Source organism: Neolamprologus multifasciatus, chromosome 19 (assembly GCF_963576455.1).
Source record: "Neolamprologus multifasciatus chromosome 19, fNeoMul1.2, whole genome shotgun sequence".
Taxonomy (NCBI): Eukaryota; Metazoa; Chordata; class Actinopteri; order Cichliformes; family Cichlidae; genus Neolamprologus; species Neolamprologus multifasciatus.
In genome coordinates this window covers 28,801,237-28,818,380 of record NC_140457.1, presented here as the reverse complement: position 1 = coordinate 28,818,380, position 17,144 = coordinate 28,801,237, and the positions used below count along the sequence as shown (strand labels likewise).

The 17,144-nt window shown below is 44.0% G+C and overlaps 1 protein-coding gene across 7 annotated transcripts in view; it reads left to right on the top strand.

Annotated features, from left to right (window-relative positions):
• The window catches only part of nrxn3a (neurexin 3a), a 190,859-nt gene that overhangs the window by 21,907 nt on the left and 151,808 nt on the right, over window positions 1–17,144 (top strand). For all 7 annotated transcript variants that reach the window (XR_014871261.1, XR_014871262.1, XR_014871263.1 and 4 more), the window contains exons 3-5: window positions 10,135–10,158; window positions 11,233–11,259; window positions 13,086–13,097. Coding sequence is in view for 4 of the 7 variants with exons in the window: in XM_085144003.1 (XP_085000129.1) it covers window positions 10,135–10,158; window positions 11,233–11,259; window positions 13,086–13,097 (63 nt within the window). In the remaining 3 variants the exon portion in view is untranslated. The remainder of the gene's footprint in view (window positions 1–10,134; window positions 10,159–11,232; window positions 11,260–13,085; window positions 13,098–17,144) is intronic.

The window sequence follows — 17,144 nt, the reverse complement described above, 5'->3', positions numbered from 1 at the left end:
AACAGAAACACAAAACCCCCCCCCAAAACCCAAAAACGACCCGACCAGGGCGGGAGGCGGGGGTCCAGGACGGAGGGACAGAGTCCAAAAAGGCCCAGACGGACAAGTTCAGGGGGCCGACCCGGAGGCCGACAGCGCCGGAGGCCAAAACAGTGCAGTTCCGGGGGCCGACCGTGCGGAAGGCGGCAACGACGGGGAAACAGTTCAGGCGGCCGACCGTGCACGCGGCAGCGGCGGCGAAGCGGAAACAGTTCAGGAGGCCGACCGTGCACGCGGCAGCGGCGGCGAAGCGGAAACAGTTCAGGAGGCCGACCGTGCACGCGGCAGCGGCGGTGACGTGGAAACAGTTCAGGGGGCCGACCGTGCGGACGGCGACAGCGGGACTGCAAGTCCGGGGGCCGGCCACGGTGACAAAGATGCCGATCATGCGGCCTGGCAGATGACCGACGGTGTCGAGGCGGCAGTTTGGGACCTGAAGGTGGCGTGGCCCCTGCAGCACCAGGCGAGGCGGAAGCTGAGGCTGGACCAGGCGAGGCGGATGCAGAGGCCGGACCAGGCGAGGCGGATGCAGAGGCCGGACCAGGCGAGGTGGATGAAGCCGGAGCTGGACCAGGCGAGGCGGATGAAGCCGGAGCTGGACCAGGCGAGGCGGATGAAGCCGGAGCTGGACCAGGCGACGATGAAGCCGGAGCTGGACCAGGCGACGATGAAGCCGGAGCTGGACCAGGCGACGATGAAGCCGGAGCTGGACCAGGCGACGGCGTGGGTGAAGCCGGAGCTGGACCAGGCGACGGCGTGGGTGAAGACACGGAGGCTGCAGCTGGCGAGGATGAAGCCGCTGCTGCTGCCGGCGAGGATGAAGCCGCTGCTGCTGCCGGCGGTGTAGATGAAGCCGCTGTTGCTGCCGGCGGCGTGGATGGAGCGGCAGCCGGCGAGGATGATGATGAGGCTGCAGCTGGCGGCTGGACGGGCTCCTTGGGCCCTCCAGCTGACGAGGCAGAAGACTGGACGGGCTCCTCGGGCCCTCCAGCTGACGAGTCTTGGGGCTGGACGGGCTCCTCGGGCCCTCCAGCTGACGAGTCTTGGGGCTGGACGGGCTCCTCGGGCCCTCCAGCGGACGAGTCTTGAGGCTGGAGCTGAAACCCAGCCTCTGGGGAGGCCCTGGAGTGCATCTCAGTCTCACAACTGGCCAGCTCTTGAGGAAAGTGTGCAGGATTGTGTGGTTTGTCTCTCTGCAAAAAACACTTAGAAAAAGAGTCCAAAACGGGAGGCAGAGACGCAGCCTGCTGTACAGAGGGAGTCGGTGAAGATGGCATAGATGACTGGGCTAGTGGGGATATCGGGGGCCGAGCTGAATGCTGCTGTGCAGCTAAACGAGCTTGCGGCTGCGCAGCTAAACGAGCTTGCGGCTGTGCAGCAGGCTCAAAAAACACAGCCCCGGTATAAACCGTCACAAGTTCTGGTGAAACCAAAAGAGTGTCTTGTCCACTCACCACAGCCGGCCGCTCAGAAATCCCCAGGTCCGACTGTGGCGAGGAGCGTCGGCAGCGTGAGCGCCTTTTCCCCCTTGAAGGCTGGGTTGACGGGCCGGGCAGAACATCCTCTGTCGGAAGTGAAGCATGAGTTGCAGGGTGGGTGGTAGCAGCCGGGGGGTGAAGACGGAGCTCGTTCAGAATGAAGTTCTGTGCGAGCGGGTGAAGTGAGTCCAGTAGCCAGGAGTGAGCAAGGATTAGCTGCTGTAGCCTGGCTTCTACAGCGCGGTGAAATGCCTCCCCCTCATGCTCAAGCCACAGGTTAACTAACCTTGAAACAGAGTCAACCAATTCCTCCCGAAACTCCTGGGAGGGTGCGGATGCTGCTGGGTCCATGTTTGGTCGGCTCGTACTGTCACGGCTGGCGGGGTGAGCCGTGTGGTGTGGAGGAAAAGGAGGACCCAAAATGCAGACAGCCGATATGATGAGATGAGTGAGGGTTTATTTACAGTATACAAATAACAGAACTGAAAGCAGGACAGAACATAACCTAAACTGGGTGAGCTAAATAACAAACCTGAGATCATACGAATGGGGTGGGAGGCAGAGAGACACAGACGAGGAACAGACACCATGAAACACAGACGAGCCGACAACGAACACAGACCGACACCCACTATAAATACACACACCAGGTAATCAGGAAATGGCACACAGGAGGGGACACAGCTGGAACTAATGGACATAACGAGACACAACCCTACAAAGTAAAACAGGAAACACACAGACTGTTTTACATAACACGAGGACATGAACAGAGCACCGAGGGAGACGCAGGTAGGGAAGATAAACACAACCAAACACCAACAACCAATACAAGATCAGAAATAAACTAGAAAACACTAATAACAAACAAAGCGCTGGGTCACCGACCCAGGACCATGACATAAACAGACACTTCTAAGTCATATTAATGACCCTGCGTTATCAGAAGATTTGCACTTTTGCTTGCTAGTGTTTCAGGTAATGTTTGTTTTCAATCTGCATCACTGATCTGTGTCATGAAATTAACCTTTGACTTTCTTTCTACTGCACCAACACATCTTATTTACTAATGATAAGCCTGCACACAATGCCTCTTAGTGAGTGATTTTATTTATATAGTGCCAAATCACAACAACAGTCACCTCAAGGCACTTTATAACTTTGTTTTATTCTAACCTTTACTGTCTTCAGTAGACAAGCTGTCAAAATATAACATTAGAAAACAATGTCAGAAAATAATACTGAAATTCATTGCTATTGCCACTGTTAGCTGGAGCACTTCATAAAGGGGTTTAAACCTACCAGTGGTTCCTCTGACTTTCTTTGTCTTCTTCTGAGTCACGTCATTCCCTCTGTGAATGATTCTGCCAGTTCTCCGAAGGCTGTGCTCTGCTCCACTGAATTACAGAAAGCTTGAAACTCTTTGTGGAGAATTTCAAGTAGTGACAGACATGCATCAAAACTGGATCGTTTTTTTATCTATCGCCTCCAGAACGTTGGAAATGGAAACTAACCAGTCAAATGTTGGTAATCACTGGTGTGCCATCATATTCAATACTGCTGAGACTTTCATTGAAATATGTTATTACAGCTTGTTGTGTACACACACACACACACACACACACACACACATCCTCCCCCTGGATCAGCTTGTTCGACATTTGAGCACAGTTGACAGTCTTCACTTTAAACTGAATGAATATTTAATGTATATCAGATTAACTTCCATCTGCCTGCGTTGGTGTTAACTCCCTAACATGCCCAATTTGTCCACGCTAAGAGGATTTAATGGATCGCAAGTCAGTCACACCATTGCTTCATTTCTGTGAGTGGCCAAAACGAATACAGGAAGATATTCTTCACTAATCTAAGAGCAGAATTGGTTTTTAACCAAGAACATTGTATCTTTTACTAAACCTGTGAGCTGCTCCAGGATAAACTCACTAGTCTGTTTTTGCAAAATATCTTTGCATTCGTGACAGCTAGAATTTGTCATAACTCACTTGCATGACTTTTTTCTTTCTCTTTTTTTGCTTTTACCATTTTACCTTTTTAATATATTTTATATATTGTATTTGATAAATAAGAATTGACTCATCTGTCAGTAATAATGGATAAGAGCTAAAGTTTGGGTCAAATATTTAATTAAATGTAACCTAATTGAGTGTATTTAATTAGGTTAACATAACAACACTGCTTTATTGTCTATAGTCTTTTACTTTTCAATCAAACTAGTTTATATATCTGTGATTGGTTCAGAAAATGTTTTTGATTAAATTAAGCCTGTTAGGAAACCTGATTAAAAAACTTAAAGTGAATTAACACTAATTCAAATATCATCTCATTTTGCTTTTGAGACTACCATATTTCTCAAGACAATGCTGTGGCAGATCACACTTCAATATTTCCCTAGTTACCTGTAAATCAGTGGGGTCAACAAAAGTTAGATAGCTGTTCTGTTCAGTCTTATAATGGCAGTTTACAACAACAGCTGTCTCAAATCAAGCCTTCCTATATTAGAAAAGCCCAATGATCAGATGATCTCTTATGAGCAAGCACTTGGGAGAATTGATAAGTTAATAGAAGAATTTCAGTTTAACAGGAAGAGACCAAACATAGCTGCAGTAGAGACAAAATGGAATGACTTGCAATACTAACAAAGAGCAACAGCTACCTAAATTGTACTTTATGTACAGAAGTCCGTTATCTTTCAGCAGTATTAATTCATGACTGCATACAAATCTGGATACTGTGGCTCTTCTGAAAAAGAAAACCAGTCAGAGACATTTGAGTCCCTGGTACAACCCACAAATATGAGCCTTCAAGTAAAGAACTCATAAGTTGGAGAGGAAATGACATCTTGCTAATTTAGATCTTCCTTTGGCCTGGATAAATAATTGCTCTATAAGAAAAAAAGGGTCTTTGTAAAGCTAGGACATCTTACCATATGTAAGAAAGAGGAAAATGGGAACCTGCCAGGTTGTCAGCCTTGTACCCAGGCTGACGGAGAGTTTCAGCTCTGTTGAGCTATTGCTTTAGCTTTGACGAGTGATGACTTCACTCATTTCTTTAAAAGTCGCCTTCCCACAGACGTGCCTGTAATGGTCGCTGATGTTTGCTAGTACTGTTTCCCTCCTATCCTTATTTACTTATTTTCATTCATTTTCTCCTTTAAATCATCAATAAGTCTAATTCCTACAATTAATTAATGTTTCAGTTTTAAATATGATCAGTTTATCTTTATTAAAACAGTTTTACGATTGCGGCAATTAATTATTTACTTAAAAAAGCTTTTACTGTCATAGCAAATTATTGTATAGACCAATTTCTATGCTTCATTTTATTAACAAGAATAGTTCAAAAATAGCTGAACAAGTGTATGCAAAGAAATTGTTTATTTGAGGAGTTTCAGTCAGGATTCAGACTACATTATAGTGCAGAAACAGCTCGAGTGAATGTTACCAATTATCTTTACACTGCCTCAGAAAGTGGACTTATTCGATTCAGTTCAATTCAATTCAGTGTTATTTTATTTAGTGCCTTGAGGCAACTTATCGTGCTACACCTCAGTGCATCATTTGATATTCTTGACAATAATATTTTATTATATAGATTAGAGCACACAATTGGTATTAAAGGAATTGTGCTGTAATGGTGTGACCCGACTCTATCTGACAGAGTTCCATTTGTTGTTAATGTAAATGAGGAATCTTCTTAGATATGGGGTTCTGTTACTTACACTACACCAATGCCAAGTAGCTGGTGGACCTAATATCAGACCACAGCAACCTCTCTGAACAGGCAGACATCCAAGACTAGCTTTCCAGTATGAGGAGTTGGACACCACCAAGCCCTGACATGATTCACGCCTACTGGCTGAAGAAGCTGACTGCACTCCATCGTACAAATGAACCAGCTAATAACCAGCTAGTCAATGAGAGATACCCAGAATGGCTAACCGAAGGCTGGGCAGTCCTGACACCCAAGGACCCCCAGAAGGTACTGGTCCCCTCCAACTACCGACCAATAACCCGCCTCAGTACCACATGGAAGCTCCTGTCAGGCATCATGGCGGCTAAGATGAACATGACTCAATAGATGAGAAAGGAATTTGCAAGAATACCAGAGGCAGAAAACACCAGCTACTGGCAGACCAAGCAGTCACCCAAGACTGCAAGACCAGGCTGACCAACCTGTGCACCGCCTGGATTGACTAAAAGAAGGCCTATGACTCAATGCCCCACACCTGGATCTTGGAAGGCCTAGACCTATACAACACCAACGGGACTTCATCAGGAACTCAATGGGGATGTGGCGTACAACACTAGAGGCCAACTTCAAGCCCATAGCACAAGTCACCATCAAGTGAGGGATCTACCAAGGAGATGCTCTGTCCCCACTGCTGTTCTGCATAGGCCTGAACCCCCTCAGTGAGATCATTAACAAAACTGGCTACGGATACCGACTACAGAACGGAGCAGTTGTCAGCCACCTCCTGTACATGGATGACATCAAGCTGTATGCCAAGAGTGGACGAGACATCGATTCACTGATCCACACTACCAGGATATACAGCAATGACATTGGAATGCCAGAAGGCGACATTGTAGACACTGAGGGCAGCTACAAGTACCTGGGGATCCCTCAGGCAAATGGGAACCAGAAAAAGCTGCAACCACCAAGTACCTACAGAGATTAAAGCAAGTCTTGAGAAGTCGGCTGAATTGGAAGAACAAGATCCAGGCTATTAACACCTATGCCCTGCCTATGATCAGGCACCCTGCTGGGATAACAAACTGGTCAAAGGAGGGGATGGAAGCCACTGATAGCCACTGAAAAGGAAACTCCAGACTAGGGATGGGTATCGTTTAGGTTTTATCCGATACCGGTGCCAAACCGGTACTTTTGAAACGGTGCTGGTGCTTAAACGGTGCTCAAACCGGTGCTTAAAGAATGGAGAACACAAAATTGGTCCAAAAACCTCTCATGTTCAGCTGTTTTTTTTGTAAAAAGATAACAATGTTAGCCTTTTCTGCAGCTATGGGGCATATATGGTATCACTCTTGGCTGGAAGCAGCTTAAACAATGGAAAAAACATAAACTTTGTCCAAAAAGCTCTCATGTTTAACTGTTTTCCACTTTTTCTTTGGTCATTTTAACCTTTTTGGCCAGGGTGAAGGGAGTATCTGCCATCAAACAAGAAGACAGCTGCATGTAGCTATGATGGTGTTTGCTAGTTCACCTTACATGCATTAATGTAATAACGTGGTTAGCCTACTCAACGTAAATTACACATGAACAACATGAAGCTACTCACGCAGAGAAGAACGGCTGCTGCTGCCATCATCATTTCTGCTACACTAGCAGGGCTCCGGGTCCGATAACAGGCACCACACCCGCAGTAGATGTGCTCGGTGTGAGGTCTCGCAGCAAGCTATCAAATACGGCGCATTTCTCGGCTTTAAAAAAAAAGCGCTATGCGTCGCCAGGTGTTTCATCGGATTCGAGGTGTTACCTTTGACAGTATCACAGTATCAGCTTAAAGCACTTGTTGCAGGCTGCTGAGTTTGCATATTTTGCTGTGAAGTACAGCCAGACTTTTGACTGCTTCGCCTTGGGCATTTTTAATCTGTAGCTCTGCTCTAAAAGAACTTACGTACCTGGACCCGCCTACTATCCTCGGAAACGTAAAATGATTGGCTAGAATCTAAAGTGTATCACAGCTCAGGAAAAAAAAGCACCGAAATAAAGCACCGAAATGTGCGCTGCTTTTCGGTCTGGTTACTACCGTTTATGTCAGAACCGGTGCCATCATGGCACCGGACACCGGTACCCATCCCTACTCCAGACCATGCATGGAGGGTTTCATCTAGTACCCTGAGACTGTCCGCTAAGCAGAAGGAAGGAGGCCGGGGACTAATGAGTGTCAGTACCACAGTCCAGGATGAGACAACAAACATCCATGACTACATCAGGAAGATGGCCGCAAACAGCCACGTGCTCAGTGAATACCTCAGGCAGCAGAAACCCAAGAAGGAGTAGCAAAAGGAGGAACTATCATGGAAGGACAGGCATGGTATAAACCACTGGCAGATAAAGGAGGTGCTGACATCCAGAAATCCTACCAGTAGCTGGACAAAGCTGGACTGAAAGACAGCACAGAGGCGCTAATCATGGCAGCACAAGAACAAGCTCTTGAGTACAAGATCCATAGAGGCTGGGGTCTATCACACCAGGCAAGACCCCAGGCTGTGTAAAGATGCCCCAGAGACAATCCAGCACATAACAGCAGGGTGCAAGATGCTAGCAGGCAGGGCATACATGGAACGCCATAACCAAGTGGCCGGCATAGTGTACAGGAACATCTGTGCTGAGTATAACCTGGAAGTCCCGAGGTCACAATGGGACTTCCATGGTAAATGGGCTTTTCTAATCTCCCAGAGCACTCTGTACAACATGCCACACCACTGTCTTCTAATAGCTTTCACTCTAACATTGACACTCATTCATACTCCGATGGATGCACCTGAGAGCCACTTGGGGTTAGTATGTTTCCCAAGGATATAGGGTGAAGGTAACAGTGGTCCCCGTGGTAATCAGAGCACTCGGTGCAGTGACCCCAAACTAGGCGAGTGGCTCCAGCAGATCCCGGGAATAACATCGGAGATCTCTGTCCAGAAGAGTGCAGTCCTGGGAACAGCTAAGATACTGAGCAGGACCCTCAAGCTCCCAGGCCTCTGGTAGAGGTGATTTATTAAAAATGTGCAACAATAAATGGAAATACAGTATATGAGGCAAAAACAGTGTGTAAAGATTTTATACAATGAGGGTATAACCATGGTGAAGACCAGCATTTTCAACCACTTACTTTTATTTTTCAACACTGAACTCTGTTAGTCAAGTTCTCTTTCTGTCGTTACCATGAATAGTGCTGCAGTTTTCTTGAAGAGCACTCCAAAGCTGATCTTTGTGCTAAGATGGGAAGCTGAGCCTCCATCACTGACAAGGTTCTAATGCGTTTTTTTATCGAGGTATACTTTTATTGCATTGGTGTGTTTGGGATTACGGCTGGTTATCATCACTGATTTCTAGAATCGATGTGATTCCGATTCACAAGGTCCCAAATCGATTTGATCCATGATTCGATTCGATTCGATTCGATTCGAATCAGGGAAACTTTGCCTCAGGCAGTCAGAAATATTATAATTCTGATCACTTATCAGTACATATCTATATTTTTATATCTATAATAAGAAAGCTGACACTTGTGAGACTTTATCAGAGGTGTGAGCATCACAGCAGAGGCCTCTGTGTCAAAGTAACTGAGGATAAAACAGAAAAACATGAAGGAGATTTTCCTGATCTGGGATTTTATAGCAGATGACCCAAAAATATTGTGCAGTAGATCAAGTGGCTTTAAATCACTGATTTTGTTGGGTTTCTCTCCAAGCCTGTGTTCAAGGTAAATAAATATTAGTTGCAATGATAATTTGTGCTGCTTTTAACAGCATACAGTATGAGTTCTGTGTAGCAAACTAAGTTACTGTGATTTTATACAGAGATCTATTTTGTTGTTGCCATCATTGTCTTAGTGGATTATTTTGCTAATGTAAGTAAATTTGTAGATTGAAACTCTTATAGAAGCTAAAATGTCAGTTTTCTTGCATCTGTGACAAAAGCTCAAAGAGCTCCATATTTCCACATTTGTATCTGTGGATATGCAAACATGCAGTTGTGATCACAAGTTCACATCCAATCATCATCATCGAACCCACGCAGGGTCAAAGGTGCATATACAGGCTCAGATAAATAAAGTGTGTAAAATCTCACTGCAGTCAGCTGAACTCTGCATTATTATTGCTACTGTTTTATAACATGACAAAGCCTGTTAAACGTTTTGTTAGTGATCATGATTGACTCCTTCCTGTCAGCATTATTGGTTTGGCAGCACTCTTCTGATTGGCCTGAAGATTCAAGAGCTAAGAAGGAGAACTGTGGTCAGTTATCAGAGTTTTGTCACAAGCTTGTTGATACAAACGTATCCTGTTAAGGTTCAACTTGCTAAGGGACATTTCACCAAATATTCATGGGGATTAATGTAGATATGTAGATCCTGTATTCATACTGAGGTTGGGGATTGCACCTAATACTTCAATAAAGATCTGTTCTGTACAGTTACTCCACCCATAATGAGCCTCAGACCACAGCTGTAGATCTTTGACATTAGGGCCTTTCTGGCTTTAACATTTGACATTTTTACTTTTTCTTTGCATGTCTTCGTGCTGTAGTAACAGTATACTATTACAGAATAAATGAGGTAATGTGACTTCAATGCAGGATAAGGGAAAATGCACACATGCGTGAGAACAAATGCCTTTTTGTGCTGAACATTTCTCTTTGTATTTCCTGTCGTGATTGTGGATCAAAGTGCTGCTGCTTTAAGTGCTACTTGCTGAAACATTCTGCATCGTAAAGAACATGCAAAAGGCTGTGTGTACTGCCAGCCCTCTGTATGAACTATGTGTGTAATTATTTGCATGATAGTCAGCATGCAAGAAACAAGTGTGTTTCTAATACTACCTTTGCTTGTTTTCTTTGTCTCCTTTTTTTGCTCTAGAGATCAGCAGCAACAACATGCCAGGTGAGTTTTTCTAGTGAATAATGTCAGATGGAAGCAGATATTCAGACAAGTGCAAACAGAAGCTACTGTTCCAGCTCCACGATTTACTGAAATGTTCCTGCTTTAACATAATTCACATTGCATTCCCTGAAATGGGATATTTCTTTTACAAAGGAGGGACAAATGACTAAGACTATTACTATGACACTATATGTTAATTATTCAACCATGTGTAGATATTAGGTTTATCTTTCAGTTACTAATGTCCATAATATTTCTGTTTATTCCTTCAGAAATCTGATATTCAACACAGATTTTATGATCCTGCCTCTTGGGTTGTTTCATCATACCAGTAGTTACAGATTACTTCCCTCTAACAGGTTCTATAGAGATATTTAAGTATCTGATTGAAAACAAAGAGTTTATTAAACTAGAGCATTGCAGTAATTCTCATTATTTTACACCGTCTTTGCACAAAAGTAATGAAATTCAGTTCATGTGGACTAAAACTTCACAGGACATTCATGGTGTGTCAAAGCCGGCCTTCAGGAAATCATATTTAAAATATCATATATTCTGTCACGTTTAAACAATTCATTTTAAAGCAGCTATAATACTAAAAAAAGACTAAACCAAAAAATGGACAATAACCAGAAAGAGAAAAACAGACATGTCACTCCCATTAACTGGATGTTTAAACAAGCAGCTGTGTGTTAGCAGGACAGGGACATAAACTGATAAACTGAAGACATTTCAATAATGTGTTTATAATTTGTGTTTGCTGCCTCAAACAGCCAAACAGCAAAGAGCAGATATTGCATTGTTATGTCTATGCAGCAGGTCAGTTGAGTTCTGCTACACAAACTTAAAAAGCACACAAGCTTTTTATGTGTTACACTCGTGATGAGGAAGCCTCCTGCTGAGGCGCAGGAAGCTTCGTGGCACCTGTGTGATCTGATGTTATGCTTTCACTATGGGTGAAAGCATGAATCATCACAATACCAGAGCGTATTGAAACTAAGTGTTCTCTGTGCTGAAATATTCTCTTTCACTCTTTTCCTCCCCTCTCTTTTATTCCTTTCCTGTTTCCTTAAGGCCTTGCACATATGATGGCAGAGCAAGGTATGCCTCTCTTTATGTCTTTGCTACAAGTCTATCTTTGGTTGTGACTCTGTTGTGCTGTGCTGTGGTTGTTTTTGATGGTGTTCTTCAATATACAATGTTATTTTATTACCCCTCTCTCCTTCTTCTTACTGCCCTAAGAAAACTGTAACAAACAAAGCCTGTTTTATTCTGAAAAGTGTCGTCCTGGAGAGACTGTAGCTACAGTGGGCAGCATCAGACGTAGTCTGTAGAGTGTTTCTGGAAATCGGGCAGAGCCAAGCATTACAAGGTGGAAGTTAAAGGAGGAAGTTCAGAGATGAAGTGAGACAGAAACAGCCAAGGAGGTGTATGAGTTATACTGTGGACAGAGGAAAGGAGACAAGGACAATTGTCTTTTGGTGGAATGAGGATGCACAGGACAGAAAAGGCATTTCACAAAGGAAGGAGTGGGAAAGGCGAAGAAAAAGGCTTTTATTGGTTTGTATGTAAAACGTGACACTAAGGAGAAAGATGTGAAACAGGTCAGGGTGATTAGGAATAGAGATGTACACGGGTGTTCACTGTGCACATCAAATGGACCAATATGGCAAGGCCGTGATGATCCATTTGGCAAAGTAAATCCATTGGGTCTCCTTGTTGGTCTCCAGACAACAATTCTGACGGCTAAAGAACCAAATGGGACAGGAAAAAAAGGAAAAGGAATAGAGATGGAAATGTAGTAACAAGTTACAGGTGTGGTACGAAGATGGGAGGAGTACTCTGAGAAGCAGATAAATGAAGAACGATGAGAGAGAGATTAGGATGGATGGAGGAAAGTTAGTGATTCAGAAAGTGCAGAGAATTAATAAGGAGGAAGTGAGCAGCTTTAAAAAGGGATTGAGAGTGAAAGGCACTTGGTCCACATCACACACTGGTGCAGGTGTGTGGATGTCTAGGAGAGAGAAGCTGATGGCTACCGTGACCACAGAGGGAGTGGAACCATGAAGCTATGAGAAAGAGTTTTTAAAGTGACCCGATGATCAGTGAGCAGCAGAAAGAGAATTACAAATTCTCTCACCCCAACCAATCACAGCAGATGGCCCCGCCCCTCCCTGAGCCTGGTTCTGCTGGAGGTTTCTTCCTGTTAAAAGGGAGTTTTTCCTTCCCACTGTCGCCAAAGTGCTGCTCATAGGGAGTCATATGATTGTTGGGTTTTTCTCTGTATCTATGAAGCGCCTTGAGGAGACTTTTGTTGTGATTTGGCGCTATATAAATAAAACTGAATTGAATTGAATTGAAATGTGATGCTTGCTTTGAGAATGTTGATGGAGAGGTATAGAGAAGGTCAGAAGGGCTGCACTATTTCTATCTAGAGAAAACGTGTCATGATGTCAAGAGAGGAACTATGTTTGCAGACACTGATATGTCTGGTGAGAGTAGGAAGCAGGCGGAGAAAGAGCTGAGAGGTGAAAGTATGCAGTGGATAGAAGAGGAATGAATGTCAGTAGAAACGGGACAAAATGCATGAGTATGAATGAAAGGGTAAATTAGTGAAACAGCTCTGCATGGTCATGTAATATATATTGTAAGTTTATTTTCATGCATGCATCTCTACTTTTAGATGTTATATAAATTTCCTCATTTTCCCGATGAGTGTTCTCTCCGCCCCTTTTCCCAGAAGTCCTCTATTTGAGTAGTTACAGCTCGTGGCTTTCATGTGTTTGAGATGTACAGTTACATCAAAGATGGTGCTGTGCATTATTGAATTCTATGACGTGTCTGCTATAATTTGGACTAAATTTCCCTCTTCTTCTTCCCCCCTCTCTGGGCACTCTTGGCTGTGGACTCTCCCCCTGCTCTTCTAGCTAAAAGCAAAGGTACAGCTTTTTCAAAATCTTTCCTTTTCCACCTCTATGAAAAGCGCCGGTTGCTCTGTGAGTGTTTAAGAGCAGTGCAGTGTTATGTGTTTGATGTTTTTAAGGTGTGTATTTGTCTGTATTCACTTCTCTTGTGTAATGGCTTTTCACAGAGAGTGCTTGGAGTAAGCAAGTAATTAAGGCAACTTTAATTGAAGAAGGAAAAAACACACTGTGTTGCTTTCTGCTTGTTTATAAAAGTGTGCGTGTGTTTTGTAATTTGATCTGAGTTGTATACAGTAGACCTGTGCGAAAGCTGCATGATGTTAAAACAACCGTCACTGTGGGGCAGTTTACAGAACAACCAGGAGAAAATAAAGGATCTTCTCCTGGCTGATGGAGCCAGTGAGAGAGCAGGTTGTCCTTAAACAATGCTCAAAATGTAACCAGTGTGTGGTGGTCTGAGAACAATGTAGGTGCATTTAGTTTATTTATGTTACTGATAATTCATCTTATCAAGCAAAATCATGCAAACAGACCAGTGATACAGAACAGCAGATCATTTAAGCTTCCCAGTAATTTAGTTTTTACATGGATGCTGTTGATGTTCAATACCCGATTCTGCATCTCTTAATATAAACGTGCTCCGGAGAAGGGAAACTGCTGTTGGTGATCTTTTGGGCAGATTTCACCCTTTTTGCAGCGCCGTCTTGTCAGCCTCAGAGCAGTTGCCATAACAGACAATTATAGAAGAAGTCAGAACACGGGACACCAAGATCAGCTGCTTCAGCCTCCTCATGAAAAACAGTCATTGATCTGCTTCCTTCATAATACTGGCTGAATTCGTGGCCCATGTGAGGTTGCTCTTCCACCTCTTTCCTGTATGTAGAGATCAGAGATCAGACCAACAACAGCCATCTACAAACTGCAGAATATGATTGCCTGGATACTTTGCTGACGTGAGAAGTGTACACAGTAGAGGCCACCATACACACCCTTGTGGAGAGCTGGATTACACAGTCACACAGTTACACACAGTAACAGCTTATTGGTTAGTGTCTGTGGAATGATGGTATTAAATACAGTCAGAGTTCAGAAAGAGCAGGCTGACACATGCATGACAGCAGAGTGGTTCTTCCTGTATGCATGCTGCTGTGGACCCACACTGATGTCAACTGACTCATGAATGTGGCCAAAAGCAGCCGTTCCAGCCACTTCATGATAAGTGGGGTGAAAGCCACCAGGCAATAGTTACTCATGGCTTTCTCAGCTGGGTCTTTGGGCACTGGGAAAACAATGGACCAAAGCCAGAGAGAGAGAGATGTTAAAAATGTCAACACCATGGTGAGTTCCTGAGCACACTGTCTTAAACCCAGTGATGCTCTTTATACCCTTCCACATGCTTCAAGGGCCACTGGTGACAAAGTGATCATGTATATTTTGGCCATAGGTTGCCTTTCCCAGTTTAATATCTGCATCCAATTCCCTCCCTGCTCTTCTCAGTGCCACTGGATCTTCAGAAGCAAACGCTGAGCCCTGTATCCTTCAGAGATCTCACCTCCACATTTAGCCAGGGTTTCTGATTAGGAGAGACGATTATAACCTTTGTGTTACACATTGCACTTGCTGATGTATCCACAAACTGAGCAAGCAAAAGCCTTTAAAGTCCACCCCACCATCATGAATCGCTGCCTCTCTGAAAACCTGCCAATTGGTCTACTCAGAATGGAAGCATCCTTCTAAGCTCATCACATGAGCTAGGATCATTTTCAAGCCCTCCAAGTAATGGCTCATGGTGCTGAAGGAAGGGAAGTTGAATTGGCTGATTTTAGGGACGGTCATCTCATCCATCACTGAGCAACCAGTCAAGAGTTTGGGTAAGCCTGAAAGACTCTGCCGCTATCCAGAAGCTAAATCAAGAACTTGGAAAGTGGCTTACCAAGGTCAACAAATCTGGCCTGTCTGGTAGATTTAAAACTTGGATCCACCAGCATCCCATCCTGTCCAGAGTCCAGCAATCACTGCTGGTCTTTGCTGTCCCAATAAAACCTGTTGAGTCTTTGGAAAGAAATACTTCCCAGGGCGATCGTGGCTCAAGAGTTGGGAGTTCGCCTTGTAATCAGAAGGTTGCCGGTTCGATCCCCGGCTTGGACAGTCTCGGTCGTTGTGTCCTTGGGCAAGACACTTCACCCGTTGCCTACTGGTGGTGGTCAGAGGGCCCGGTGGCACCAGTGTCCGGCAGCCTCGCCTCTGTCAGTGCGCCCCAGGGTGGCTGTGGCTACAATGTAGCTGCCATCACCAGTGTGTGAATGGGTGAATGACTGGATGTGTAAAGCGCTTTGGGGTCCTTGGGGACTAGTAAAGCGATATACAAATACAGGCCATTTACCATAAGGGCTAGCAGTTTTTTCTTTTAACATTGGACTGTTAAAATACATTTTCTGCTTCATCACATCTTTAATATGTGTGATTGTAAATGTGCTACTGAAATTCTAGACAGTATAGAGTGTACTGGATTTATAAAGCAGAAAGCCTACCTTTGGATTAAACCTCCCATCAGTTATAATGTTATAAAGTATTAATTGAACTTCCAAACACTTCATGTACAGTTGGTGCCACTCTATGTTTGATGATCACATAATACTTCAGCATGCCAATTCATTTGGAAATTTAAGAACTGCAGAAGGTGTTGGTACAAAGTCTTCAGTGCAAAAAGGTTGTCGGGTGTTTGTCCTGAGAAGCTGTGATTGGCTGGATCTCGCTGTGTACACCTGTGATGGCTTCCCCCATTCACAGAAAAAGCCTGTCTAAGCTCCTGGAGATTCCTCTTCCCTCACCACCTGTGCTGTTTTCTCGTTACTGTGTCTAATCCTTGAGCAAGATGTAGACATTATTAGGTATCACACACATACACAGGCTCCCTGTTGTCTCGTGTTAGGCAGACAAGAGGCTCCGTTCTGGCTCCATTTGCATGGCAGCTCACTGGTGGCAGAACAGCAGAGCAAGAAAGGAATAATAAAATGTGGTGCGTCTGCAGCTGTGGAGTCACGTTTCTTGATGTGTTGGGCTGACATAAAGCGATTCTGTCCTCATCTTGTTCAGATATCTGGTCAGACTCTTTTTGTCTTTTTATTATTTTCATGGTCAGTCACCCTCTGCTCTACTTATCTGTCTTTGCTTTCTTACTCTGCATCTTTTTCCTCCTCTCTTCACTGCCTGCCCCTCTTTCTTTGGCTCATCAGTTTTTGTCAGCTTCGTTCTCTGTTTGTATTTTTTCTTTTATTGTATTTTTGTATACCTTCTGCTCGTTTACATGAGCCTATGCGTTTTGATGAAGCAGTAGAGCCAATTAAGAGAGTGTGTGCAAAAATGCACACTGGCAATACAGCTGTCGCAATCGTAGCTGAAACTAGTTTGTAATGTGAACAGTATTTTGAGTCGTAAAGTCTTTCCTGAGATAAAACTTTGTTCAGTTTTGTTGCACTTTTATGTTTTCACTGGTGTTTATGACGAGGAGTGAACAATATCACTACCGTGCATGTTATCTTGCTGTTGCTTCAGACATCACTTGATTCATACAAACAGTAAAAAATCTCTCTGATAGATAGTACATGAGCCTATAGCGTGTTTGTAAAGATACTGCTATAAAGTATCAACCTAATATACAATTAAACCAAAATGTTAAAGCAGTTTTGATAGAGTGCAGTTTGTGAAAACAATACTGAGACACATCCATAACATTGTCTTTCTCTAATAAGTAGTTAAGCTGCTCTGCTGTTACTCTTTTTCCAAAACCTGTGACACAAAATTCTAGACTGGTCTGTAACTATTTGACAGAGGTGCGTCTACTGTGGCTTCTTTGGCCCAACAGCAGCTTGTTTGAGCTGGAAACTGAGCAATAATCATTTCCATGATACAGTCAAACACAGTCAAACACACTAATTAAAAACAAAGTAGGAAGGACATCGAGGGGGCTTGAATTTGGGGGACATTATATTGAGACAATGATGGAGAAATACTAATGTCAGTGACCTAATTTACAAATTGTACTCAGACCTGGTGCATGTG